The following is a 26,930-nucleotide window of genomic DNA, read 5'->3' as shown; positions in this document are numbered from 1 at the left end:
AGCCATGCATATCATTCAGCAGACAGTGTTTTAGCTAACTTCTTGTATAATGTCTCTCTCCACCAGAGAAGAGGGAGGTGGGTGGTAAAAGGCAGTGTGTTTGTTGATGTATTGAGAGTGTGCCATCAGCGGGAGGGGGGATAGGTCATAAAGCTCTTTAAGTGGCCCAGCTCGAGCCTATCTGTTAGCTATAAACCTCTTCCCCTGCAGCATCCCACCAGCAGCCAGTTACAGGGTATTTATGACCAGCACTCTGATGTCTCCTTCTCTGGGTGGCTGTGCTGCTCCCTGTGCTCTGGTCACAGAGGTTGGGCCTGTTAGGGGAAACTACAGATGTAGGATCTTCATTTGATCACTCTTTTGTTGGAAAAAAAATCTTGCGAAGCGGGAAATGCAAACTTGTAGTGTATTTGAGTTTTAGAAGGCTTTTAATTTCCACTTCGACATTTCAGACTTGATTTTCCCTAACAAAAAATGTATCAGCCCCTACAAAAATGTCCATTAATTATAATCCATATAATAATGCAAATGTCCTGTTGCTGCAGGTTTATTTTCCTGCTGTAGCAATCTGGCTCAAATGAAGATTCCACATCTATCAGTATGACCCTAAGAGCAGCTCCACTCTCTGTCAAAGACTTTTATTAAGATACATTGTAGACTATGCAATATCCAGGTAAGATTTATTTGATGATTCTTTTGTGATTCTGTAGAGATACTTTTGTGTTGCACTCTGTAGCTGTTTGCACTTGGTTTTAACCCCTGCACTGCTTGGGTACATGGTTTTTTTTACACAAAGGACCAGCTCAGACGCAATAGGGAGAGAGGGAAAGAGAGAGACACAGGTAGGGAGAAATAGAGAGAGAGAGAGGTAGGGAGAAAGAGAGAGAGACGGGTAGGGAGAAAGAGAGAGCGAGCGAGGGGTAGGGAGAAAGAGAGAGACGGGTAGGGAGAAAGAGAGAGAGAGAGGTAGGGAAAAAGAGAGAGAGAGATAGGGAGAAAGAGAGAGAGACAGGTAGGAAGAAAGAGAGAACGAGCGATAGGGAGAAATAGAGAGAGAGAGGTAGGGAGAAATAGAGAGAGAGGTAGGGAGATGGGAGGAAAGAGAGAGGTAGGGAGAAAGAGAGAAAGAGAGAGAGAGGGGTAGGGAGAAAGAGAGAGACGGGTAGGGAGAAAGAGAGAGAGAGGTAGGGAGAAATAGAGAGAGAGGTAGGGAGATGGGAGGAAAGAGAGAGGTAGGGAGAAAGAGAGAAAGAGAGAGAGAGAGGTAGGGAGAAAGAGAGAGACGGGTAGGGAGAAAGAGAGAGAGAGGTAGGGAGAAAGAGAGAGAGAGGTAGGGAGAAATAGAGAGCGAGAGGTAGGGAGAAAGAGAGAGAGAGGTAGGGAGAGAGAGAGAGAGTGTGTTAGGGAGAAAGAGAGAGAGACAGGTAGGGAGAAAGAGAGAGAGACGGTAGGGAGAAATAGAGAGAGAGAGGTAGGGAGAAAGAGAGACGGGTAGGGAGAAAGAGAGAGCGAGGGGTAGGGAGAAAGAGAGAGAGACAGGTAGGGAGAGAGAGAGAAATAGAGAGAGAGAAAGAGAGAGAGAGAGAGAGAGAGGGTGAAAGTTATACCGTGTACACGGATAACAAAGAGACAGTATATTTACACTGTCTGGGAAAGGAAGGCCAGGGCCACTTGAATTGTAATGATGTCATCTTATTCAGCGATTAGGCTGACGCGGGGCTTTTTTCTGCCGACATGTAGCTTCCTGCCTGGCAGAGTTAGCACCTTAACTGTTTAGCCTCTCTATTTGGTTAATGATAACTTGGCTCCTAGGAGTCGTAAAGTCCTCAACTGTTAGGCAACCTGGCATTGTTTTAACCCTACATCTACCCATTAAACAACACTGTAGGCTACCTCCTGGTGATGAATAGAGGAACCATGTTATTCAGTCTGTATTGTCCCTCATGATGACAGTTCTTAGATAACAACTTGTGTTCACACCAGACTGTTCCCACAACCTAATGAAACATTCTGGGAACCTTTAAACAACAGACAAAATATGTTCTGGGAATGTTTTATACAAACATTATAGAATCATCAGCATGACTGGACAGTTATTGTGTTATGAGAACATTTGAACTAATGTTCTGGGAACTATAACATATCAAATGTTGGTTTGCTCAGAAACATGACTGCTACGTTGTGTTATTACATTACCTGGAAAGCTAATGAGAACGTTTGGGGAATGTTCTGTGGTGGTTGTTACAGATGTTTGTTTTAGTGAATGTTAGGAGAACATTCCAATGATATTTCATTTAAAACATTTTAAAAATATTTTCTTATCAATAACATTATTTGAATGTTTTTAGGATGTTATCGTCCTAATGTTAGATACCACCCTAACTACAACTTAATGGGAACCTTAGTTAATGTTCTGGGAATGTTCCTGGTTTGCTTGGTCAGAAGTCTGTCTGTTATTATTACTCCGTACTTCACAGAAAATTAGACCTTTAATATCCACTAATGAATAGTTATGATGTCCAGTTCTATATTAGATGTATTTGAGTAGACTTTTATTCAACAGAAAGTGAACAGAGCAGATATTGCAGTAACACACACAAGTACACCCTGTCTGAATGAGCCCGGTGGCTCAGGGAGCAGGCCCCATTTACAGCCTGATTGTTACAGGCTGTTTACACTGAATGAATATTGGTGTCCATGTGAACGAGGGATGTGAGGGAAGAGAGGACAGCATATTTACATCCATTTCATTATGTTTCTATATCTTGGCAGTTATTAATGAGCATTCGTGTACTGTTTGTCTTTCTCTGGGTGCTTTTTGGCTCCTGACCTGACGTGCAACGACGGGACGCTGGGCTGCTTTGTGGTGATGTTCAGGGCCATGCTAACTTTCCCTCTCCCTCCCTCCCTCCCTCCCTCCCTCCCTCCCTCCCTCCCTCCCTCCACACAGCCTGTTCTGTGGGTCAGTTTAGGTCTGGCTCGGGGGGCCAGTGCCAGGCCTGTCCAGGGTTCAGCCATGCTGTGGTGACAGGCTCACCTGTGTGTCAGTGTCGTCCAGGATACCTCCGCGCTGACTCTGACACTCCAGACACCCCATGTACCAGTGAGTACAAGCATTATTATGTACATACTCTACCCCCTATTTACTTTCCCCTGATATTCTCTCTCTCAAGGCAAACGCCGTGGAGGACCAACACAATTCCATGTAGACTCTGCTAACCTCTCTGTCTCTGTGTTTCTGCCCTAGTTTCACTTTCAACATGTGTATCTTATTCTCCTTCCTCCTTTGTTGTCCCTTGCAATTTCTCTTTTCCTCTGGTGTTGCTGTGCTCAGCCGCGGTCACCTGCTCTGGGGTCTTTGTCCCAGGGCTGAGAGTATTGTGGTGCAGCTCCTTTGTGACTGTGTAGAGGAGGCAGAACCTGGTTGTCACACCCAGTAAGGGAAGCATTGATTGCCCTGAGTGACACCTCCATGTGGATTCAGGAATTTCAATTCAGCCACGTGTGTGTGAAAGGGGAGGCATTTTTAATTGGGCACACTCACTCAGAACGGCCATGAAAGACTTCGCAACTAACAGCAATCTGAAACTCTGTTCCTTGTAGTGGCAGAAGACGAACACCCCGTGGAGGACCAACACGATTCCCCGTAGACTCTGATAACCTCTTACGCCACTTGATTTATTTCAGTCACTCCTGATTGTTTTGCTCATCACAGGCCACCCAACCTCCGCCCCCCAAATGTAGACCTTTTGAATTTGACGTAAATTGAAGCTAAATGAAAGTAGGTCTATGTGATGGTAGTCAACTGTCTCCTACTTGTGGCCAGCCCAACCTCCCAGAGAGCATTGTGCCTGAAATTACTAAGCATCACTTTTACAGTAGCTGTAAATGGCCTAGCCACACAGGAACTCATTCACACTGGCTGAGTGGCGTTGCAATTGTGGCAGCAATCACAATCCCCCTACTACAATCTTCAGCTGCTGATCATTATCGGAATGTAGACGCGTGTAATTGGAGCACCAATTCAATCCTGCATCTCAATGTTGTTTCCTGCTGTGCCCCTCTTCCCCGGCGGCTCCTCCGAACACTATCTGAACATGTGTCGGGAGCACAACAAATAGCAAATAAAATGCAAGTGATTTAATTGACAATGTAAATGTGAAACAGAGGAACAGTAATATTATACATCGCTCCAGTAAATTGCCTTCAAAAAGAAAATGTCTTTGTACTTTCGGCTGATTAAGTATTTATGATTGCTGATTGCCTGATGAGGAGATGTGTGACCCTCTCCTCTCCCCCGTCCTCCAGGACCCCCCTCTGCCCCACGCAGCATCGTGACCCAGATCAACGACACCACTGTGACTCTAGAGTGGAGCGAGCCCATGGACAGCGGCGGCAGAACTGATCTGAGCTACTCTGTGGAGTGTTCCCTGTGTGGGTCCCCTAGGGGTCCGTGCTCACCCTGCGGGGACAGTGTCAGCTACAGACCCTCTCAGCGAGGCCTGCTGGGCCGCAGGGTGGTGGTCTGGGGCCTCATGCCTCACACCACATACACCTTCTCTATCCAGGCCCTCAACGGGGTCTCCCCTTTCAATGGCAAGGGGGCACCCAGCGATAGAGTTAACATCACCACCAGTCACGAGGGTGAGAGAGGGATGTTTGGGTTTGTGGTTGGTGTTGCATGGTTAGAAGAGGAAGTTGAATGTTGTTTCTTTGTGTTGGTCTGAGTGCAGTTCCAGTGCTGCTGTCTGTGATAAGGAAGAGTATCTCTACAGAGAGCAGTCTGACTCTCCACTGGTCCGTTCCAGCCCAGCCCCACTACACCATCCTGCAGTACCAGCTACGCTACTGTGAGCCGGTGAGGACGACCAGATCTCTCTCCTCTCCCACTGACTCACCTCAGGTCTTAGGGAGTTGACTGGTCTGTCTCTGTCCATCACTCTGACCTCTCACCCACTGACTCACCTCAGGCCTTAGGGAGTTGACTGGTCTGTCTCTGTCCATCACTCTGACCTCTCACCCACTGACTCACCTCAAGTCTTAGGGAGTTGACTGGTCTGTCTCTGTCCATCACTCTGACCTCTCACCCACTGACTCACCTCAGGCCTTAGGGAGTTGACTGGTCTGTCTCTGTCCATCACTCTGACCTCTCACCCACTGACTCACCTCATGTCTTAGTGAGTTGACTGGTCTGTCTCTGTCCATCACTCTGACCTCTCACCCACTGACTCACCTCAGGCCTTAGGGAGTTGACTGGTCTGTCTCTGTCCATCACTCTGACCTCTCACCCACTGGCTCAACCCGTTGTTCTTATCTGCTTTTGTTCTCCCTCCATCCCTCTCTCCCTCCATCGTCTCTCTCTCCCTCCATCGTCTCTCTCTCCCTTCATCGTCTCTCTCACCCTCCATCGTCTCTCACCCTCCATCGTCTCTCACCCTCCATCGTCTCTCTCCGCCCCGCAGGAGCGTCAAGGTCAGGAGCAGTTGTGTAGCTACAGGGAGAGTGACAGTAACCAGGTGGTGCTGAGTGATCTCCGCAGGGCCACTCAGTATGAGGTGCAGGTTCGGGCTCGCACCATGGCCGGCTACGGCAGCTTCAGCCCAGCAGCCTCTTTCAAAACCCTGCCTGACGGTAAGGAAAGGTCCAGGCTTCACTCTCTCAGAGGGGCCTGTCAATATGGCCTGTCCATATCAGAGAGGCCAACAAAGTCTTCTAGGTTTCTTCTAGTTTTGTGTGTGTTACGTCCGCCCTGTTCTTCTAGTTTATTACCCAGAATACATCAGTTCATTATTTATAAGGTTTGTTTTGGTGTATTTTTGACGTTTCCTTGTTACTAATTGTTTTATTTTTCCTTTTCACTCCCCCCCTTTTCTCTCCTTTTCATCCTTTATTCAGGGGACGACTCTCCAAATCAGCTTCTGATGACCGGTGTCCTTATCGCCATGGGGATGCTTCTGCTCATCACTGTCGTCACTGTGGCTGTTTTCTGCATACGGTGAGAACCAGGAAGAGGGGGAGAAAGAGAGGACAAGACAGGGACATCAATTCTGTAATGTGCATTTTACAAAAAGGAAACTATGGATCTTATCTTAACATTGCTATATACAAACACTATGTCATATTTCAGCAAAATTCTCAGTAAACCAAATACATTTTCTTTGTGACTTTGTGCTTGAGGCTAGAAGTTATTCCACTCATTATAACCCTCATTGTTTCAACAAATAGCCCCACATGCCCTCAAAAAAAGGTTCTGGGAACTAGAGAGAGTGAGGGGGGAGGGAGGGAGGGAGACAGATGGAGGGAGAGATATAGAGGGGGAGGGAGGGAGGTGGGAGAGAGAGGGGGACGGGGGGAGAGAGAGAGAGGGATGGATATATATATATAGAGAGAGGGGGGAGGGATAGAGAGATAGAGAGAGAGGCAGGGGGATAGAGAGAGAGGGAGAGAGGGAGGGGATAGAGAGAGAGGGAGAGGGATAGAGAGAGAGGGAGGGGATAGAGAGAGAGGGAGGGGGATAAAGAGATAGAGAGAAAGGGAGGGGGATAGAGAGATAGAGAGAGGGGGAGGGGATAGGGAGAGAGAGGGAGGGGATAGAGAGAGAGGGAGGTGGAGGGAGGGAGGGAGGCGGTCAGAGACAGGATGCAGCCGCCCCAACCCTGTCTCCACAGGACAGGAGAACAATAGTTCTGACCTTGGGGCACACACCATACACACACATACAGAGTTGTGCACACGCATACATGCATACACTAATACGCACACATACAGTACACAGACATTGCACATACTCTGAGAAATACACAGATGTGTGCAATCACATTTAAACACACACACATGCATGCACACAAACACACACTCACACTTACAGTAGAGGTCTGGACCAACCGCCAGCTGAGGGTGGGGACAGTATTGCTATTTTGGGCCTGTGAGAAAGAAGAGAGGGAGAGAGATAGACAGAGAGAGGGAGAGAGAGAGGGAGAGAGAGAGAGAGAGGGAGAGATGGGGGGGGGGGGGGGGGGGCAGGTGCCCAGTAGCTACAGGGCTGTACAGTCCTACTATGATGGGGCCAAAGGAAGTCTCACTAATGGAGGCCTCCAGCCCAGTGCAGCAGACACAGACACACAGTCAGGAACACAGAGCAGAGTGGCTCCTGAATGGGGGAGAACAGTAGAGGAGGGCCCAGGGTCAAGACATTACATCATTTACCAGTCATATATTATTTCTGAGACATATACCAAATGAGCTTGTTTGTGAGAGACAGGGAGAGACAGTGTTATGTCACCGGGCTAACCACATCTCTCTTCTCTCCCTCTATCGCTCTTTCTCTGACACCTTTCTATCATTCCCCCTCTCCCTCCTTCCTCTCCCACACTCGGTTCTTTTCCACAGCAGACACAGTAGAATGAAGGACCCAGAGCTGAGTGACAAACATGGACAGTACCTCCTGGGCCAAGGTGAGTACACACACACACGCAAATAGTGCATACAGATTTGTTGAAAGTCATGTTATTCATATTTTAGTCAGTATGTGACCATGGCTGGTTCGTCGTTTAATTACCCCCCTCCTCTCCTCAGGAGTCAAGGTCTACATTGACCCCTTTACCTACGAGGACCCTAACGAAGCCGTACGGGAGTTTGCCAAGGAGATTGATGTTTCCTTTGTGAAGATCGAGGAGGTCATTGGTGCCGGTGGGTCTCAGGCTGTCTCTCTGTGATATTATTAAACAGACTGGTGGATAGACTGTCTCTCTGTAATATTACTAAACAGACTGGTGGATAGACTTTCTCTCTGTGATATTACTAAACAGACTGGTGGATAGGCTGTCTCTCTGTGATATTATTAAACAGACTGGTGGATAGACTGTCTCTCTGTGATATTATTAAACAGACTGGTGGATAGGCTGTCTCTCTGTGATATTATTAAACAGACTGGTGGATAGGCTGTCTCTCTGTGATATTATTAAACAGACTGGTGGATAGACTTTCTCTCTGTGATATTATTAAACAGACTGGTGGATAGGCTGTCTCTCTGTGATATTATTAAACAGACTGGTGGATAGGCTGTCTCTCTGTGATATTATTAAACAGACTGGTGGATAGGCTGTCTCTCTGTGATATTATTAAACAGACTGGTGGATAGGCTGTCTCTCTGTGATATTATTAAACAGAATGGTGGATAGGCTGTCTCTCTGTGATATTATTAAACAGACTGGTGGATAGGCTGTCTCTCTGTGATATTATTAAACAGACTGGTGGATAGACTGTCTCTCTGTAATATTATTAAACAGACTGGTGGATAGGCTGTCTCTCTGTGATATTATTAAACAGACTGGTGGATAGGCTGTCTCTCTGTGATATTATTAAACAGACTGGTGGATAGACTGTCTGTGATATTATTAAACAGACTGGTGGATAGGCTGTCTCTCTGTGATATTATTAAACAGACTGGTGGATAGACTGTCTCTCTGTAATATTATTAAACAGACTGGTGGATAGGCTGTCTCTCTGTGATATTATTAAACAGACTGGTGGATAGACTGTCTCTCTGTGATATTATTAAACAGACTGGTGGATAGACTGTCTCTCTGTAATATTATTAAACAGACTGGTGGATAGACTGTCTCTCTGTAATATTATTAAACAGACTGGTGGATAGGCTGTCTGTAAAGGCAGTCAATGTTGTTCTCCCCCTTAGACGAGAAGGAGCATGGATAGGACCAAGATGCGGATTGAGGGAAATAAGCCATCTTTTAATGAAGAACAGCAACCAAGACACTACAAACTACAAAACAACAAACTAACAAACCTTCAACCGTCCTGTGTGGCCCAAACACTGACACAGGAACAAACACCCACAAAACACCAGTGAAACCCTGGCTGCCTTTGTATGACTCTCAATTAGAGACAAACAATACACACCTGTCTCTAATTGAGAATCATACCAGGCCGAACACAAAACCCCACATAGAAATACAAACATAGACAAACCCACCCAACTCACGCCCTGACCAACTAAAATGAATACAAAACAAAGGAAAACAGGTCAGGAACGTGACACTGTCTGTGATATTATTAAACAGACTGGTGGATAGGCTGTCTGTGATATTATTAAACAGACTGGTGGATAGGCTGTCTGTGATATTATTAAACAGACTGGTGGATAGGCTGTCTCTCTGTGATATTATTAAACAGACTGGTGGATAGGCTGTCTGTGATATTATTAAACAGACTGGTGGATAGGCTGTCTCTCTGTGATATTATTAAACAGACTGGTGGATAGGCTGTCTGTGATATTATTAAACAGACTGGTGGATAGACTGTCTCTCTGTGATATTATTAAACAGACTGGTGGATAGGCTGTCCGTGATATTATTAAACAGACTGGTGGATAGGCTGTCTCTGTGATATTATTAAACAGACTGGTGGATAGACTGTCTCTCTGTGATATTATTAAACAGACTGGTGGATAGGCTGTCTCTCTGTGATATTATTAAACAGACTGGTGGATAGGCTGTCCGTGATATTATTAAACAGACTGGTGGATAGGCTGTCTCTGTGATATTATTAAACAGACTGGTGGATAGGCTGTCTCTCTGTGATATTATTAAACAGACTGGTGGATAGGCTGTCTCTCTGTGATATTATTAAACAGACTGGTGGATAGACTGTCTCTCTGTGATATTATTAAACAGACTGGTGGATAGGCTGTCTCTCTGTGATATTATTAAACAGACTGGTGGATAGACTGTCTGTGATATTATTAAACAGACTGGTGGATAGGCTGTCTCTCTGTGATATTATTAAACAGACTGGTGGATAGACTGTCTCTCTGTGATATTATTAAACAGACTGGTGGATAGGCTGTCTCTCTGTGATATTATTAAACAGACTGGTGGATAGGCTGTCTCTCTGTGATATTATTAAACAGACTGGTGGATAGGCTGTCTCTCTGTGATATTATTAAACAGACTGGTGGATAGACTGTCTCTCTGTGATATTATTAAACAGACTGGTGGATAGACTGTCTCTATGTAATATTATTAAACAGGCTGGTGGATAGGCTGTCTCTCTGTGATATTATTAAACAGACTGGTAGATAGGCTGTCTCTGTAATATTATTAAACAGACTGGTGGATAGGCTGTCTCTGTAATATTATTAAACAGACTGGTGGATAGGCTGTCTCTCTGTGATATTATTAAACAGACTGGTAGATAGGCTGTCTCTGTGATATTATTAAACAGACTGGTGGATAGACTGTCTCTCTGTAATATTATTAAACAGACTGGTGGATAGGCTGTCTCTCTGTGATATTATTAAACAGACTGGTAGATAGGCTGTCTCTGTAATATTATTAAACAGACTGGTAGATAGGCTGTCTCTGTAATATTATTAAACAGACTGGTGGATAGGCTGTCTCTCTGTGATATTATTAAACAGACTGGTGGATAGGCTGTCTCTCTGTAATATTATTAAACAGACTGGTGGATAGACTGTCTCTCTGTGATATTATTAAACAGACTGGTAGATAGACTGTCTGTGATATTATTAAACAGACTGGTGGATAGACTGTCTCTCTGTGATATTATTAAACAGACTGGTAGATAGGCTGTCTGTGATATTATTAAACAGACTGGTGGATAGACTGTCTCTCTGTGATATTATTAAACAGACTGGTAGATAGGCTGTCTGTGATATTATTAAACAGACTGGTAGATAGGCTGTCTCTCTGTAATATTATTAAACAGACTGGTGGATAGGCTGTCTCTCTGTGATATTATTAAACAGACTGGTGGATAGGCTGTCTCTCTGTGATATTATTAAACAGACTGGTGGATAGACTGTCTCTCTGTGATATTATTAAACAGACTGGTGGATAGACTGTCTCTCTGTGATATTATTAAACAGACTGGTGGATAGGCTGTCTCTCTGTGATATTATTAAACAGACTGGTGGATAGGCTGTCTCTCTGTGATATTATTAAACAGACTGGTGGATAGACTGTCTCTCTGTGATATTATTAAACAGACTGGTAGATAGGCTGTCTCTGTAATATTATTAAACAGACTGGTGGATAGGCTGTCTCTCTGTGATATTATTAAACAGACTGGTGGATAGGCTGTCTCTCTGTGATATTATTAAACAGGCTGGTGGATAGGCTGTCTGTGATATTATTAAACAGACTGGTGGATAGGCTGTCTCTCTGTGATATTATTAAACAGACTGGTGGATAGGCTGTCTGTGATATTATTAAACAGGCTGGTGGATAGGCTGTCTCTCTGTGATATTATTAAACAGACTGGTGGATAGGCTGTCTCTCTGTGATATTATTAAACAGACTGGTGGATAGGCTGTCTCTCTGTGATATTATTAAACAGGCTGGTGGATAGACTGTCTCTCTGTGATATTATTAAACAGACTGGTGGATAGGCTGTCTCTCTGTGATATTATTAAACAGACTGGTGGATAGGCTGTCTCTGTAATATTATTAAACAGACTGGTGGATAGACTGTCTCTCTGTGATATTATTAAACAGACTGGTGGATAGGCTGTCTCTCTGTGATATTATTAAACAGACTGGTGGATAGACTGTCTCTCTGTGATATTATTAAACAGACTGGTGGATAGGCTGTCTCTCTGTGATATTATTAAACAGACTGGTGGATAGACTGTCTCTCTGTGATATTATTAAACAGACTGGTGGATAGACTGTCTCTCTGTGATATTATTAAACAGACTGGTGGATAGGCTGTCTCTCTGTGATATTATTAAACAGGCTGGTGGATAGGCTGTCTGTGATATTATTAAACAGACTGGTGGATAGGCTGTCTCTCTGTGATATTATTAAACAGGCTGGTGGATAGGCTGTCTGTGATATTATTAAACAGACTGGTGGATAGGCTGTCTCTCTGTGATATTATTAAACAGGCTGGTGGATAGGCTGTCTGTGATATTATTAAACAGACTGGTGGATAGGCTGTCTCTCTGTGATATTATTAAACAGGCTGGTGGATAGGCTGTCTGTGATATTATTAAACAGACTGGTGGATAGGCTGTCTGTGATATTATTAAACAGACTGGTGGATAGGCTGTCTGTGATATTATTAAACAGACTGGTGGATAGGCTGTCTGTGATATTATTAAACAGACTGGTGGATAGGCTGTCTCTCTGTGATATTATTAAACAGGCTGGTGGATAGGCTGTCTGTGATATTATTAAACAGACTGGTGGATAGGCTGTCTGTGATATTATTAAACAGGCTGGTGGATAGGCTGTCTGTGATATTATTAAACAGACTGGTGGATAGGCTGTCTGTGATATTATTAAACAGACTGGTGGATAGGCTGTCTCTCTGTGATATTATTAAACAGGCTGGTGGATAGGCTGTCCGTGATATTATTAAACAGGCTGGTGGATAGGCTGTCCGTGATATTATTAAACAGACTGGTGGATAGGCTGTCTCTCTGTGATATTATTAAACAGACTGGTGGATAGACTGTCTCTCTGTGATATTATTAAACAGACTGGTGGATAGGCTGTCTCTCTGTGATATTATTAAACAGACTGGTAGATAGGCTGTCTCTCTGTGATATTATTAAACAGGCTGGTGGATAGGCTGTCTGTGATATTATTAAACAGACTGGTGGATAGGCTGTCTCTCTGTGATATTATTAAACAGACTGGTGGATAGGCTGTCTGTGATATTATTAAACAGGCTGGTGGATAGGCTGTCTCTCTGTGATATTATTAAACAGACTGGTGGATAGACTGTCTCTCTGTGATATTATTAAACAGACTGGTGGATAGGCTGTCTCTCTGTGATATTATTAAACAGACTGGTGGATAGACTGTCTCTCTGTGATATTATTAAACAGACTGGTGGATAGACTGTCTCTCTGTGATATTATTAAACAGACTGGTGGATAGACTGTCTCTCTGTGATATTATTAAACAGACTGGTGGATAGACTGTCTCTCTGTAATATTATTAAACAGACTGGTGGATAGACTGTCTGTGATATTATTAAACAGACTGGTGGATAGGCTGTCTCTCTGTGATATTATTAAACAGACTGGTGGATAGGCTGTCTGTGATATTATTAAACAGGCTGGTGGATAGGCTGTCTGTGATATTATTAAACAGGCTGGTGGATAGGCTGTCTGTGATATTATTAAACAGACTGGTGGATAGGCTGTCTCTCTGTGATATTATTAAACAGACTGGTGGATAGGCTGTCTGTGATATTATTAAACAGGCTGGTGGATAGGCTGTCTCTCTGTGATATTATTAAACAGACTGGTGGATAGGCTGTCTCTCTGTGATATTATTAAACAGACTGGTGGATAGGCTGTCTCTCTGTGATATTATTAAACAGGCTGGTGGATAGACTGTCTCTCTGTGATATTATTAAACAGACTGGTGGATAGGCTGTCTCTGTAATATTATTAAACAGACTGGTGGATAGACTGTCTCTCTGTGATATTATTAAACAGACTGGTGGATAGGCTGTCTCTCTGTGATATTATTAAACAGGCTGGTGGATAGGCTGTCTGTGATATTATTAAACAGACTGGTGGATAGGCTGTCTCTCTGTGATATTATTAAACAGGCTGGTGGATAGGCTGTCTGTGATATTATTAAACAGACTGGTGGATAGGCTGTCTGTGATATTATTAAACAGACTGGTGGATAGGCTGTCTGTGATATTATTAAACAGACTGGTGGATAGGCTGTCTCTCTGTGATATTATTAAACAGACTGGTGGATAGACTGTCTCTCTGTGATATTATTAAACAGGCTGGTGGATAGGCTGTCTGTGATATTATTAAACAGACTGGTGGATAGGCTGTCTGTGATATTATTAAACAGGCTGGTGGATAGGCTGTCTGTGATATTATTAAACAGACTGGTGGATAGGCTGTCTGTGATATTATTAAACAGACTGGTGGATAGGCTGTCTCTCTGTGATATTATTAAACAGGCTGGTGGATAGGCTGTCCGTGATATTATTAAGCAGACTGGTGGATAGGCTGTCTCTCTGTGATATTATTAAACAGACTGGTGGATAGACTGTCTCTCTGTGATATTATTAAACAGACTGGTGGATAGACTGTCTCTCTGTGATATTATTAAACAGACTGGTGGATAGGCTGTCTCTCTGTGATATTATTAAACAGACTGGTGGATAGACTGTCTCTCTGTGATATTATTAAACAGACTGGTGGATAGGCTGTCTCTCTGTGATATTATTAAACAGACTGGTGGATAAGCTGTCTCTCTGTGATATTATTAAACAGACTGGTGGATAGGCTGTCTCTCTGTAATATTATTAAACAGACTGGTGGATAGACTGTCTCTCTGTGATATTATTAAACAGACTGGTGGATAGACTGTCTCTCTGTAATATTATTAAACAGACTGGTGGATAGGCTGTCTCTCTGTGATATTATTAAACAGACTGGTGGATAGACTGTCTCTCTGTGATATTATTAAACAGACTGGTGGATAGACTGTCTCTCTGTGATATTATTAAACAGACTGGTGGATAGGCTGTCTCTCTGTAATATTATTAAACAGACTGGTGGATAGGCTGTCTCTCTGTAATATTATTAAACAGACTGGTGGATAGGCTGTCTCTCTGTGATATTATTAAACAGACTGGTGGATAGACTGTCTCTCTGTGATATTATTAAACAGACTGGTGGATAGGCTGCTGTACTATCATGTATGTACTGTACTGACTCATGTTTCACTTGCTTGTCTCTAGGGGAGTTTGGGGAGGTGTGTCGGGGCAGGCTGAAGGTCCCAGGGAAGAAGGAGAACTACGTGGCCATCAAGACCCTGAAGAGTGGCTACACGGACAAACAGAGGCGGGACTTCCTGTCGGAGGCTAGCATCATGGGCCAGTTCCAGCACCCCAACATCATCCACCTGGAGGGCATCATCACTGCTTCCTGTCCCGTCATGATCCTCACTGAGTTCATGGAGAACGGAGCGCTCGACTCCTTCCTTAGGGTTGGTCTATATACCGTCTCTGAGCCTTACACACACACACACACACATCCCCTTCCTTAGGGTCAAGCTTTATACCGTCTCTGAGCCTTACACACACACACACACACACATCCCCTTCCTTAGGGCCAAGCTATATACCGTCTCTGAGCCTTACACACACACACGCACATCCCCTTCCTTAGGGTCAGGCCATATACCGTCTCTGAGCCTTCCACACACACACACACATCCCCTTCCTTAGGGTCAGGTTATATACCGTCTCTGAGCCTTCCACACACACACACACATCCCCTCCCTTAGGGTCAGGCTATATACCATCTCTGAGCCTTCCACACACACATCCCCTTCCTTAGGGTCAGGCTATATACCGTCTCTGAGCCTTCCACACACACACACACATCCCCTCCCTTAGGGTCAGGCTATATACCGTCTCTGAGCCTTACACACACACACACACACACATCCCCTTCCTTAGGGTCGGTCTATATACCGTCTCTGAGCCTTACACACACACATCCCCTTCCTTAGGGTCAGGCTATATACCGTCTCTTCTGAGCCCTCCACACACACACACACACACACACACACACACACACGCACACACACACACACACACACACACACACACACACACACGCACACACGCACACACGCACACACACACACACACACACACACACACACATCTCCTTCCTTAGGGTCTGGCTATATACCGTCTCTGAGCCTTACACACACACACACACACACACATTATTTCACTATGTCACTTCTGGTCTCTGACTCTCCCTCAACCCATCCCTACACACATATTGAATTGTTTCTCCCAGATCTCTAACTCTTTCGTCTCTCTCTCTGTAGTTGAACGATGGTCAGTTCACTCCCATCCAGCTGGTGGGCATGCTGCGTGGCATCGCGTCGGGCATGAAGTACCTGTCTGAGATGAGCTACGTCCACAGAGACCTGGCCGCCCGCAACATCCTGGTCAACAGCAACCTGGTGTGTAAGGTGTCTGACTTTGGCCTGTCCCGTTTCCTCCAGGAGAACTCCTCAGACCCCACCTACACCAGCTCTCTGGTGAGACTACTGCACCCTGTTCTTTCTCAACACCAAGCCCATTGTGTGTGTGTGTGCATATGGTCATAGTGTGTGGTTGTTGACTACAGATGGTCATGGTGTGTGGTTATTGACTACAGATGGTCATAGTGTGTGGTTGTTGACTACAGATGGTCATGGTGTGTGGTTGTTGACTACAGATGGTCATGGTGTGTGGTTGTTGACTACATATGGTCATGGTGTGTGGTTGTTGACTACAGATGGTCATAGTGTGTGGTTGTTGACTACAGATGGTCATGGTGTGTGGTTGTTGACTACATATGGTCATGGTGTGTGGTTGTTGACTACAGATGATCATGGTGTGTGGTTGTTGACTACAGATGATCATGGTGTGTGGTTGTTGACTACATATGGTCATGGTGTGTGGTTGTTGACTACATATGGTCATGGTGTGTGGTTGTTGACTACAGATGGTCATGGTGTGTGGTTGTTGACTACAGATGGTCATGGTGTGTGGTTGTTGACTACATATGGTCATGGTGTGTGGTTGTTGACTACATATGGTCATGGTGTGTGGTTGTTGACTACAGATGGTCATGGTGTGTGGTTGTTGACTACATATGGTCATGGTGTGTGGTTGTTGACTACATATGGTCATGGTGTGTGGTTGTTGACTACATATGGTCATGGTGTGTGGTTGTTGACTACAGATGGTCATAGTGTGTGGTTGTTGACTACATATGGTCATGGTGTGTGGTTGTTGACTACAGATGGTCATGGTGTGTGGTTGTTGACTACATATGGTCATGGTGTGTGGTTGTTGACTACATATGGTCATGGTGTGTGGTTGTTGACTACATATGGTCATGGTGTGTGGTTGTTGACTACAGATGGTCATGGTGTGTGGTTGTTGACTACATATGGTCATGGTGTGTGGTTGTTGACTACAGATGGTCATAGTGTGTGGTTGTTGACTACAGATGATCATGGTGTGTGGTTGTTGACTACATATGGTCATGGTGTGTGGTTGTTGACTACATATGGTCATGGTGTGTGGTTGTTGACTACAGATGGTCATGGTGTGTGGTTGTTGACTACAGATGGTCATAGTGTGTGGTTGTTGACTACAGATGATCATGGTGTGTGGTTGTTGACTACATATGGTCATGGTGTGTGGTTGTTGACTACATATGGTCATGGTGTGTGGTTGTTGACTACAGATGGTCATGGTGTGTGGTTGATGACTACAGATGGTCATGGTGTGTGGTTGTTGACTACAGATGGTCATGGTGTGTGGTTGTTGACTACAGATGGTCATGGTGTGTGGTTGTTGACTACATATGGTCATGGTGTGTGGTTGTTGACTACAGATGGTCATGGTGTGTGGTTGTTGACTACATATGGTCATGGTGTGTGGTTGTTGACTACATATGGTCATGGTGTGTGGTTGTTGACTACAGATGGTCATGGTGTGTGGTTGTTGACTACATATGGTCATGGTGTGTGGTTGTTGACTACAGATGGTCATGGTGTGTGGTTGTTGACTACATATGGTCATGGTGTGTGGTTGTTGACTACAGATGGTCATGGTGTGTGGTTGTTGACTCCTGTCTTCTCTCAGGGTGGTAAAATCCCTATCCGCTGGACCGCCCCAGAGGCCATCGCCTTCAGGAAGTTCACCTCAGCCTCCGACGCCTGGAGCTACGGCATCGTCATGTGGGAGGTCATGTCGTTCGGAGAGAGGCCCTACTGGGACATGAGCAACCAGGACGTGATCAACGCCATAGAGCAGGACTACCGCCTACCGCCGCCCCCTGACTGCCCCACCCACCTCCACCAGCTGATGCTGGATTGCTGGCAGAAGGAGCGCTCGGCCCGCCCTCGCTTTGCCGCCATCGTCAGCGCCCTGGACAAGCTGATCCGCAACCCTGCCTCGCTCAAGATCATGGCCCAGGATGGTGCAGGGTGAGTGGGCACAGATCTATAGGCGAGAGGGGTGGGTGTGGAGGGTGTGTGGAGAGTCAGAGAAGGTAGTGTGGGTTTAAACACAAAGCCTAAGGTAAAGACAGGGAAATGACTGTCTAACCAGCTGGAGTACTGTATCTCCTGTCCCCTAATAGAGCCCCAGTCTCTACTACTTCATTCCTAGAATACAGTCCTGTCTTTCAGAGAGTCAGTCTACTGTCCCTCCTCTGTCCTGCTTCTCTGTCCTGCTGTGACCTGTCAGGCTCTAGCTGTGCCTATCCTCTCCCCCTCTCCCATCCCAAATACTGACCTGTCACTCACAACTTGGCCCATGCCCCCTCCCCTCCAGCAGCCATTGTTGTTGCCTGTCACTTATGCAGCCTTAGATCCCGCCCCTACGGGCGTGTGTGTGACGTGTCCCTGTGTGTGTCCCCTGTCCCCAGGCCGTCCCACCCCCTGCTGGACCAGCGGGCCCCCCCGGCCCCCTCAGCGTGTGGCTCCGTGGGGGAGTGGCTGAGGGCCATCAAGATGGAGCGCTACGAGGACAGCTTCCTCCAGGCTGGATTCACCTCTGTAGACCTGTTGGCCCAGATCACTGCTGAGTGAGTTCACACCTACAACAATGTAGCTGTCTGTCTGTCTGTCTGTCTGTCTGTCTGTCTGTCTGTCTGTCTGTCTGTCTGTCTCTGGGTGTCTTTCAGACTTTCAAACCTCTTGAAGTTGAGTCACTCTCAAAGACCACAGCTTTGTGTCTCTGTATGCCTGTCTATCTGTATGCCTATCTGTCAGTCTGTATGTCTGCTTATCTGTCTATCTGCCTACCTGTCTATCTGTCTGCCTATCTGTCTGTCTGCCTATGCGTCAGTCTGTCTGTCTGCTTATGCGTCAGTCTGTCTGTCTGCCTGTCTATCAGTCTGTCTGCCTGTCTATCAGTCAGTCTGTCTGTCTATCAGTGTGTCTGCTTATCTGTCTGTCTACCTATGCGTCAGTCTGTCTGTCTGCCTGCCTGTCTGTCTATCTGTCTGTCTGTCTATCAGTCAGTCTGTCTGTCTATCAGTCTGTCTGTCTGTCTGTCTATCAGTCTGTCTGCTTATCTGGCTGTCTGCCTATGCGTCAGTCTGTCTGTCTGCCTGTCTGTCTATCTGTCTGTCTGTTTATCTAATAGTATGTCCTTCTTCTCAGGGACCTGCTGCGTCTAGGAGTGATCCTGGCTGGACACCAGAGGAAGATCCTGTCCAGCATCCAGACTCTGACCATGACCAAGAGCCCTGGAGCCATACGCTTCTAACCCCAGCACAACTCACCTTGACCCCTGACCTCTTGCCCTGACCCAACACAGACACCAGCACGCAAACACCACACAGAACATCGCACACCCATGGACCTATCCAGCACCCTGTGGTGCTGCACCCACGCAGTTCCTCACCCTGGCACCAGTCCCTTCTTATACATGAAGTCCATCAGTGTAGTGACAGAGCCTCAATACGAACTTATTATAGATGACCTTCCCTACAAGTTGTTCAACCTGTCCTTATTGACCACCGAGCGGTCAGTCAGGCCTGGTGCTGGGGTCTGGTGGGAGACTGCCTCACTGGCTAGTTCACCCTCACTCCTCCTCTGCTTCACTGCTTGAATGTTTACCTGTGGTCCTGAACACACTGGTGATACTAGTGGAAGCACAGATCAACGCCAACCTAAGGACTATAGCTTTTCTATTGGTGTATTTCATGATGAAGAATATGAACTAGCCAGTAGCAGACTACGTTACTGAAACATGGTGACACTTTCACAAATGTTGTGTCTTAGATTATTCATCCATGTGGATTATATGATGATGTGATTACAGCTCTTTCAACGGACTGGAAAATGTGTGTTTGGACTCTTATCGGATGGGCCTCACATTTTCCTTTGGTTTCAAAATGCCTTGCCTTTCCTCAGGTGTTATGGGTAATGTAGGCATTTAGACCAGAACAGACTGTAGTCATACAAGCCTTCCTCTCCTCATCTTCCTCAGTGACTGTGCATGACTCTCCTGGGTCAGCTGTGTGGGAGGAGAGCAGGACTGAGATCAGCACTTATAGACTGAGCGGGGGAGTTGGGTTTTTTAGTCAGAGATAGAGCTCTCTCTGTCTGACTACACCTCTGCTCCTCTCAGAAGCTGCAGCACTTCCTGTGTTTCTCTTGGGGTATGGCTGGTTGGGCATTTCCACTTCCTGTTGCTGCTGGACTGGGCAGCTCACTTCCACACACTCAGACTGAAGGAGGTCCCTGACCGTGGTTAACGAGACCAAGAGAACACTGCTTAAGTGTTTTCTCATTGGACGACTTGACCTGGACAGACATCAGCCTCTCATTACTTGGTTGATATTATTGTAGGTGTGTTTCTGTCTTGCTCGAGTGCCATTTGATCTTCTATGTGAATTGAAATCAAAATGCCTTTTCTATAAAGCGGAAAGCCCTCCCAGGGTGATACAGTTAGATCTACCATACAAAGTCCCTTCAGATGCCACCAGTTTCACATGTTTATGTTTGGGGAGATTGTGTGCTTCCTTGTTAACTAAAGGATTGTGGGTAAGTGGTCTTCACATTGAGGATCTGTTATGAAAACAGGGACCTATCTTTTATAAAGTTGCCTTTTAAAATATTGTGTAGATAAGTATGTTTTGATTCCCCCATCCTTTCTGTGTGTAATGTGTATTCAGTCACAATAAAGACACACACCAGTGTTTATCACCTAGGACTCCTGCTCCTCTTTTAACAGGCAACTGAGCTTGTTATAACACACACATTACACACACTCCCTTAAGAGTTCTCAAATGCACACACATTAATGCATACACACACACACACACACACACACACACACACACACACACACACACACACATACAAAGTGAAACACAAGTAAGCCCACACACTCATGCATATTAAGTGAAGCATCCAAAAATGGAGTACACACACACATTCACACATATACACATATACACATATACACATATACACATATACACATATACACATATACACATATACACATATACACATATACACATATACACATATACACAGCCAACTTCAGTATATTATCCATATTCCTGTAATCGTTTTAAGGTGATCCGTTTCTTTGGCAGCTCTGGTTTCAAACATTCCTCCCCACAGATACTGTGACCTCCACAGTGAGGGAGGGGGAGGGGGGTTATGGTTTGGGAATTGAGCCTACACCTCCCCAACCCTCACCCATTTCAGTTTATCTCCCTCACGGACATTCCTCTCTCTCCTGCTCCTTCCTTCAGAGGGACAACCCGTACCCCAGAGACCTCTCAGCTTGTCCTTGACTCTGTTCACTGACCCTCTCCTGTGTGTTCTCCCCCCTGCTCCTCAGCCCTTAGTCCTCTGGAGTAGTGCTCTGCTCTCACCCTGCTACTAACTACCCTGTTAACGGCACGTCCACTGCCCCATCTCAGAGCAGCCCACAGAGAACTCACCACAGACTGTTTTCTGCTCTCTCGCTCTCTCTCTCTCTCTCTCTCTCTCTCTCTCTCTCTCTCTCCCTCTCTCTTTCTCTCTCTCTCTCTCTCTCTCTCTCTCTCTCTCTCTCTCTCTCTCTCCTCTCTCTCTCTCTCTCTCTCTCTCTCTCTCTCTCTCTCTCTCTCTCTCTCTCTCTCTCTCTCTCTCTCTCTCTCTCTCTCTCTCTCTCTCTCGCACCTGCTGTCTCAACCTCTGAATGCTTTGCATTGAAAAGCCAACTGACATTTACTCTTGAGGCACTGACATGTTGCACCCTCTACAACCACTGTGATTATTATTTGACCCTGCTGGTCATCTTGAAGAATATAAGAACAATCTGGCCTTAATGGCCATGTACTCTTATAATTTCCACCCAGTACAGCCAGAAGAGACTAGCCACCCCTCAGAGCCTGGTTCCTCTCTACCCAGTACAGACAGAAGAGGACTGGCCACCCCTCAGAGCCTGGTTCCTCTCTACCCAGTACAGACAGAAAAGACTGGCCACCCCTCAGAGCCTGGTTCCTCTCTACCCAGTACAGACAGAAGAGGACTGGCCACCCCTCAGAGCCTGGTTCCTCTCTACCCAGTACAGCCAGAAGAGACTAGCCACCCCTCAGAGCCTGGTTCCTCTCTACCCAGTACAGACAGAAGAGGACTGGCCACCCCTCAGAGCCTGGTTCCTCTCTACCCAGTACAGACAGAAGAGGACTGGCCACCCCTCAGAGCCTGGTTCCTCTCTACCCAGTACAGACAGAAGAGGACTGGCCACCCCTCAGAGCCTGGTTCCTCTCTACCCAGTACAGACAGAAAAGACTGGCCACCCCTCAGAGCCTGGTTCCTCTCTACCCAGTACAGACAGAAGAGGACTGGCCACCCCTCAGAGCCTGGTTCCTCTCTACCCAGTACAGACAGAAGAGACTGGCCACCCCTCAGAGCCTGGTTCCTCTCTACCCAGTACAGACAGAAGAGGACTGGCCACCCCTCAGAGCCTGGTTCCTCTCTACCCAGTACAGACAGAAGAGGACGGGCCACCCCTCAGAGCCTGGTTCCTCTCTACCCAGTACAGCCAGAAGAGGACTGGCCACCCCTCAGAGCCTGGTTCCTCTCTACCCAGTACAGACAGAAGAGGACTGGCCACCCCTCAGAGCCTGGTTCCTCTCTACCCAGTACAGACAGAAGAGGACTGGCCACCCCTCAGAGCCTGGTTCCTCTCTACCCAGTACAGACAGAAGAGACTAGCCACCCCTCAGAGCCTGGTTCCTCTCTACCCAGTACAGACAGAAGAGGACTGGCCACCCCTCAGAGCCTGGTTCCTCTCTACCCAGTACAGACAAAAGAGGATGGGCCACCCCTCAGAGCCTGGTTCCTCTACCCAGTACAGACAGAAGAGGACTGGCCACCCCTCAGAGCCTGGTTCCTCTCTACCCAGTACAGACAGAAGAGGACTGGCCACCACTCAGAGCCTGGTTCCTCTCTACCCAGTACAGACAGAAGAGGACTGGCCACCCCTCAGAGCCTGGTTCCTCTCTACCCAGTACAGACAGAAAAGACTGGCCACCCCTCAGAGCCTGGTTCCTCTACCCAGTACAGACAGAAGAGGACTGGCCACCCCTCAGAGCCTGGTTCCTCTCTACCCAGTACAGACAGAAGAGGACTGGCCACCCCTCAGAGCCTGGTTCCTCTCTACCCAGTACAGACAGAAGAGGACTGGCCACCCCTCAGAGCCTGGTTCCTCTCTACCCAGTACAGACAGAAGAGGACTGGCCACCCCTCAGAGCCTGGTTCCTCTCTACCCAGTACAGACAGAAGAGGATGGGCCACCCCTCAGAGCCTGGTTCCTCTACCCAGTACAGACAGAAGAGGACTGGCCACCCCTCAGAGCCTGGTTCCTCTCTACCCAGTACAGACAGAAGAGGACTGGCCACCCCTCAGAGCCTGGTTCCTCTCTACCCAGTACAGACAGAAGAGGACTGGCCACCCCTCAGAGCCTGGTTCCTCTCTACCCAGTACAGACAGAAAAGACTGGCCACCCCTCAGAGCCTGGTTCCTCTACCCAGTACAGACAGAAGAGGACTGGCCACCCCTCAGAGCCTGGTTCCTCTCTACCCAGTACAGACAGAAGAGGACTGGCCACCCCTCAGAGCCTGGTTCCTCTCTACCCAGTACAGACAGAAGAGGACTGGCCACCCCTCAGAGCCTGGTTCCTCTACCCAGTACAGACAGAAGAGGACTGGCCACCCCTCAGAGCCTGGTTCCTCTCTACCCAGTACAGACAGAAGAGGACTGGCCACCCCTCAGAGCCTGGTTCCTCTCTACCCAGTACAGACAGAAGAGGACTGGCCACCCCTCAGAGCCTGGTTCCTCTCTACCCAGTAGACAGAAGAGGACTGGCCACCCCTCAGAGCCTGGTTCCTCTCTACCCAGTACAGACAGAAGAGGACTGGCCACCCCTCAGAGCCTGGTTCCTCTACCCAGTACAGACAGAAGAGGACTGGCCACCCCTCAGTCTGGTTCCTCTCTAGGATTCTTCTTCGTTTTCTAGGGAGTTTCTCCTAGCCACTGTGCTTCTACATCTGCATTGCTTGCTGTTTGGTGTTTTAGGCTGGCTTTCTGTGCAGCACATCTGCTGATTTAAAAAGGGCTTTATAAATACATTTGATTGATTTATTGACTTACTCACACAGACTATAATCTTAATCTGGGTGTTGGGTTTTTCAAAGCATTCAAGATAATGTATGTGCTTCTATTATCTGTGTTGTTGCTGAGTCAGTCCCAGGTCCCATGGCCCTCCTGTGCCCTGCACTATGCTGTTTCAGAGGAAGTGTGTCACAGAGGCTTTCATGTGCTGCAAATAAACAATGAGAGGATGACCCCTCCAAGCCCACTGACCTCTGACCCTTCCCCCAATGTAAAACAATAAATGCCCTCTCCAGACCCACACTTCGAATCAAATCAACGTTTATTGGGGGTTGCTGTAGAAATCTGCCATTCAGTCCTGCTGTTAAATCCCCTTGCAAACAAAAGAGTTGGAGTGTCCCAGTTTGAAATGGTTTTATAATTGGATATCTTCAACATAGGCAGTCCCAGGTGGTGTGCGTGCATATGGGTGTGTGTGTCTGTGTGTGAGAGATGGGTGTGTGTGAGAGATAGATGGGTAGTGAGCTAGCTCTGGTTCCTAGTGTCTGTCTGCGTGACCTTTAACCTCTATCTGAATGCCTATCCATTAGGGCTGTTGTTGAAGAGATAAAAGACTGGGCCAATCAGGTTTCAGCACTTAAAGGATTGTGTCATTCCCCTTACATTCCTGTGTGCACTCAAGTGTGGAGCCAGGGTGGTGGGGGTCTAGGGAGAGACAGAGCAGAAAGACAGGTGTGTATGTGCGTGTGACAGAGTCTGTGTATATAGTGGAGGTTGTTAAGAACTGTGTCTGCTTACTTTATAACAATCATTCCATATAGACATCTTCTTCTGGGCAGACTCTAAGGAAAGTACCTCTTGGTAGTTGGGGACTAACGTTACAACATTTAGTTTTATCTATTCAATTATAAGTATGTCCATCCATCTCTCTGTCAACCAGTCTATCTTGTGTCCACAACCAGTCTTTACTCAAGCTTACATTTGTGTTTATATAGTCATCATCACATATCCCTCATCCCCCTTGTCTGTCAATAACTTCCTCTATCAATCTTTCTCCCTGTCCACACATCCACGCCATCCCATCTTGTCCCCTGTCCCTTTATCTCTCCCATGTTGCAAGATCTTCCCCCACCATCTGAGGAGGAAACAAAGGGGCCTTCCTGCACAACCTGGACTCAAGGGTAGAAGTAACATAGTAAATGTAAATCTGGGACTCTCCAATTAGTATGATGTGTTACGAATTACAATTCATATGATATGTTACAAATTGCAATTCGTACAATATGTTACGAATTTGCTAACGTTAGCTAGGCTAGGGGTTAGGGATATGGGTTAAGGTTTGGGTTAGGTTTAGGAGTTAGGATCAAAGGGTTAAAGTTAGGGGAAGGGTTAGCGAATATGCTAAGTAGTTACAAATTAGCTAAAAAGTAGCAAGTAGTTGCAAAGTTGTTAATTAGCTAAAATGCTAAAGTTGTCTGTGATGAGATTCGACCACGCAACCTTTGGGTTGCTAGATGTTCGAGTTATACTCCCACCAATCACCATACTTTTGTTTTTTCCCTAAGTAACCTTGTCTTATGTAAACATACCAAACCTAACACAGTAATTTGGTGTCCCGGATTTACGTTTACTATGTTACGTCCAGTCTATGAGACTAGGCTGTCCTGCCACACATACCCTGCCTCCCCCTCCCAGGTCAGCACTGTGCTGAAACTCAAGCCCCAGGCTTCTAGGCCCCTCTGGCTCTTCTGGGAACAGGGGAGTAGGGAACGAGAAAACACTAGAGTTATTCCAAGAAAAATCGAAAAAGAGTCCGAATCAATGACTTTAGGTGAGAGGAGTCATATGACGTGATATATGTATGTGTGTGTGTCTGTAAATGTGTCCATGGTCTATAGCTGAGTGCCTGTGATGACCTCATAACCTTCTTATCAAGGTGTGTTCTGTTTTAAGGATGAGCTTGGCCAGGGTCCCACTGCTGCTCTTAATTCTCACCAAACTGTTAGACAAGGGGATTTCTTCACTCCTTCTTCACCTTTTAATTCCACTTCATGACTGACGCCTCCAGCTGAACTCGCTGATCCCATGACAGCATTTCACAGGGCTCTGCACCTTCATTGTATAGGTATACAAACCTCGTTCAGAGAGAACATCTGACCTCCAAATGATCTTACCTCTTACATTTGACCTTCTCCAAGGGTTGAAGTTGGGCAGGATACAGAGTATGTGAGCGGAGTTGAGTGGTTGGAAATCCCGCTCATCGCTCAGCACTCCATGTCCTTTCCAACTGCTCTTTTCTCAAAGGAAGAAAAACACTGCAGCTCATTAAATGAATTCATTAAAATCAACATTTTAGCCAACACCCATCTATTGTTGTGACGACCTGGACCTACTAATTGGTTTGGACGTATTGAAACTAAACCATATAATTTGAATGAAAAGTATTTTAATAAACAACTTGAAAAGGTGAATGTTTGAAGCCCTCATCAATTCAAGTAGTCATATTATACAAGATATAAACACACACTGTAAATAGATCAGGAGCCAGACAGGTAACCTAATGAAAATCTATGATTTAGGCTATATTATTAGCCTATATTTTAAGGTTATAGCCTACAAATAAATACATTGTGAAGCATTTGCAAGTGTGATACACCAGGCTGGCAGGAACAATAAGCTCTCAGCATTTTAACAACATTTTGTTGAATTAAATCAGTATAGTCTATAAACTGTTCATATAGGCTGTGACTTAGA

The 26,930-nt window shown here is 46.1% G+C and overlaps 1 protein-coding gene across 1 annotated transcript; it reads left to right on the top strand.

The window, feature by feature from the left end:
* Window positions 1-2,940: 2,940 nt before the first annotated feature.
* LOC129863157 (ephrin type-B receptor 4a-like) lies at window positions 2,941-20,765 on the top strand (the record flags this gene model as incomplete). Its single annotated transcript, XM_055935088.1, has 12 exons — window positions 2,941-3,103; window positions 4,309-4,644; window positions 4,734-4,858; window positions 5,463-5,631; window positions 5,896-5,995; window positions 7,390-7,454; window positions 7,576-7,689; window positions 14,767-15,014; window positions 15,873-16,088; window positions 17,689-18,032; window positions 18,476-18,634; window positions 19,215-20,765. Coding segments are annotated over 12 exons (2,145 nt in total), but the record flags the coding sequence as incomplete, so codon positions are not given.
* Between the last annotated feature and the right edge of the window lie 6,165 nt (window positions 20,766-26,930).

The sequence above is a fragment of the Salvelinus fontinalis genome, chromosome 10, assembly GCF_029448725.1.
Source record: "Salvelinus fontinalis isolate EN_2023a chromosome 10, ASM2944872v1, whole genome shotgun sequence".
NCBI classification, from domain to species: Eukaryota; Metazoa; Chordata; class Actinopteri; order Salmoniformes; family Salmonidae; genus Salvelinus; species Salvelinus fontinalis.
The sequence above is the reverse complement of the archived record's forward strand: the minus strand, read 5'-3'. Positions and strand labels throughout refer to the sequence as shown.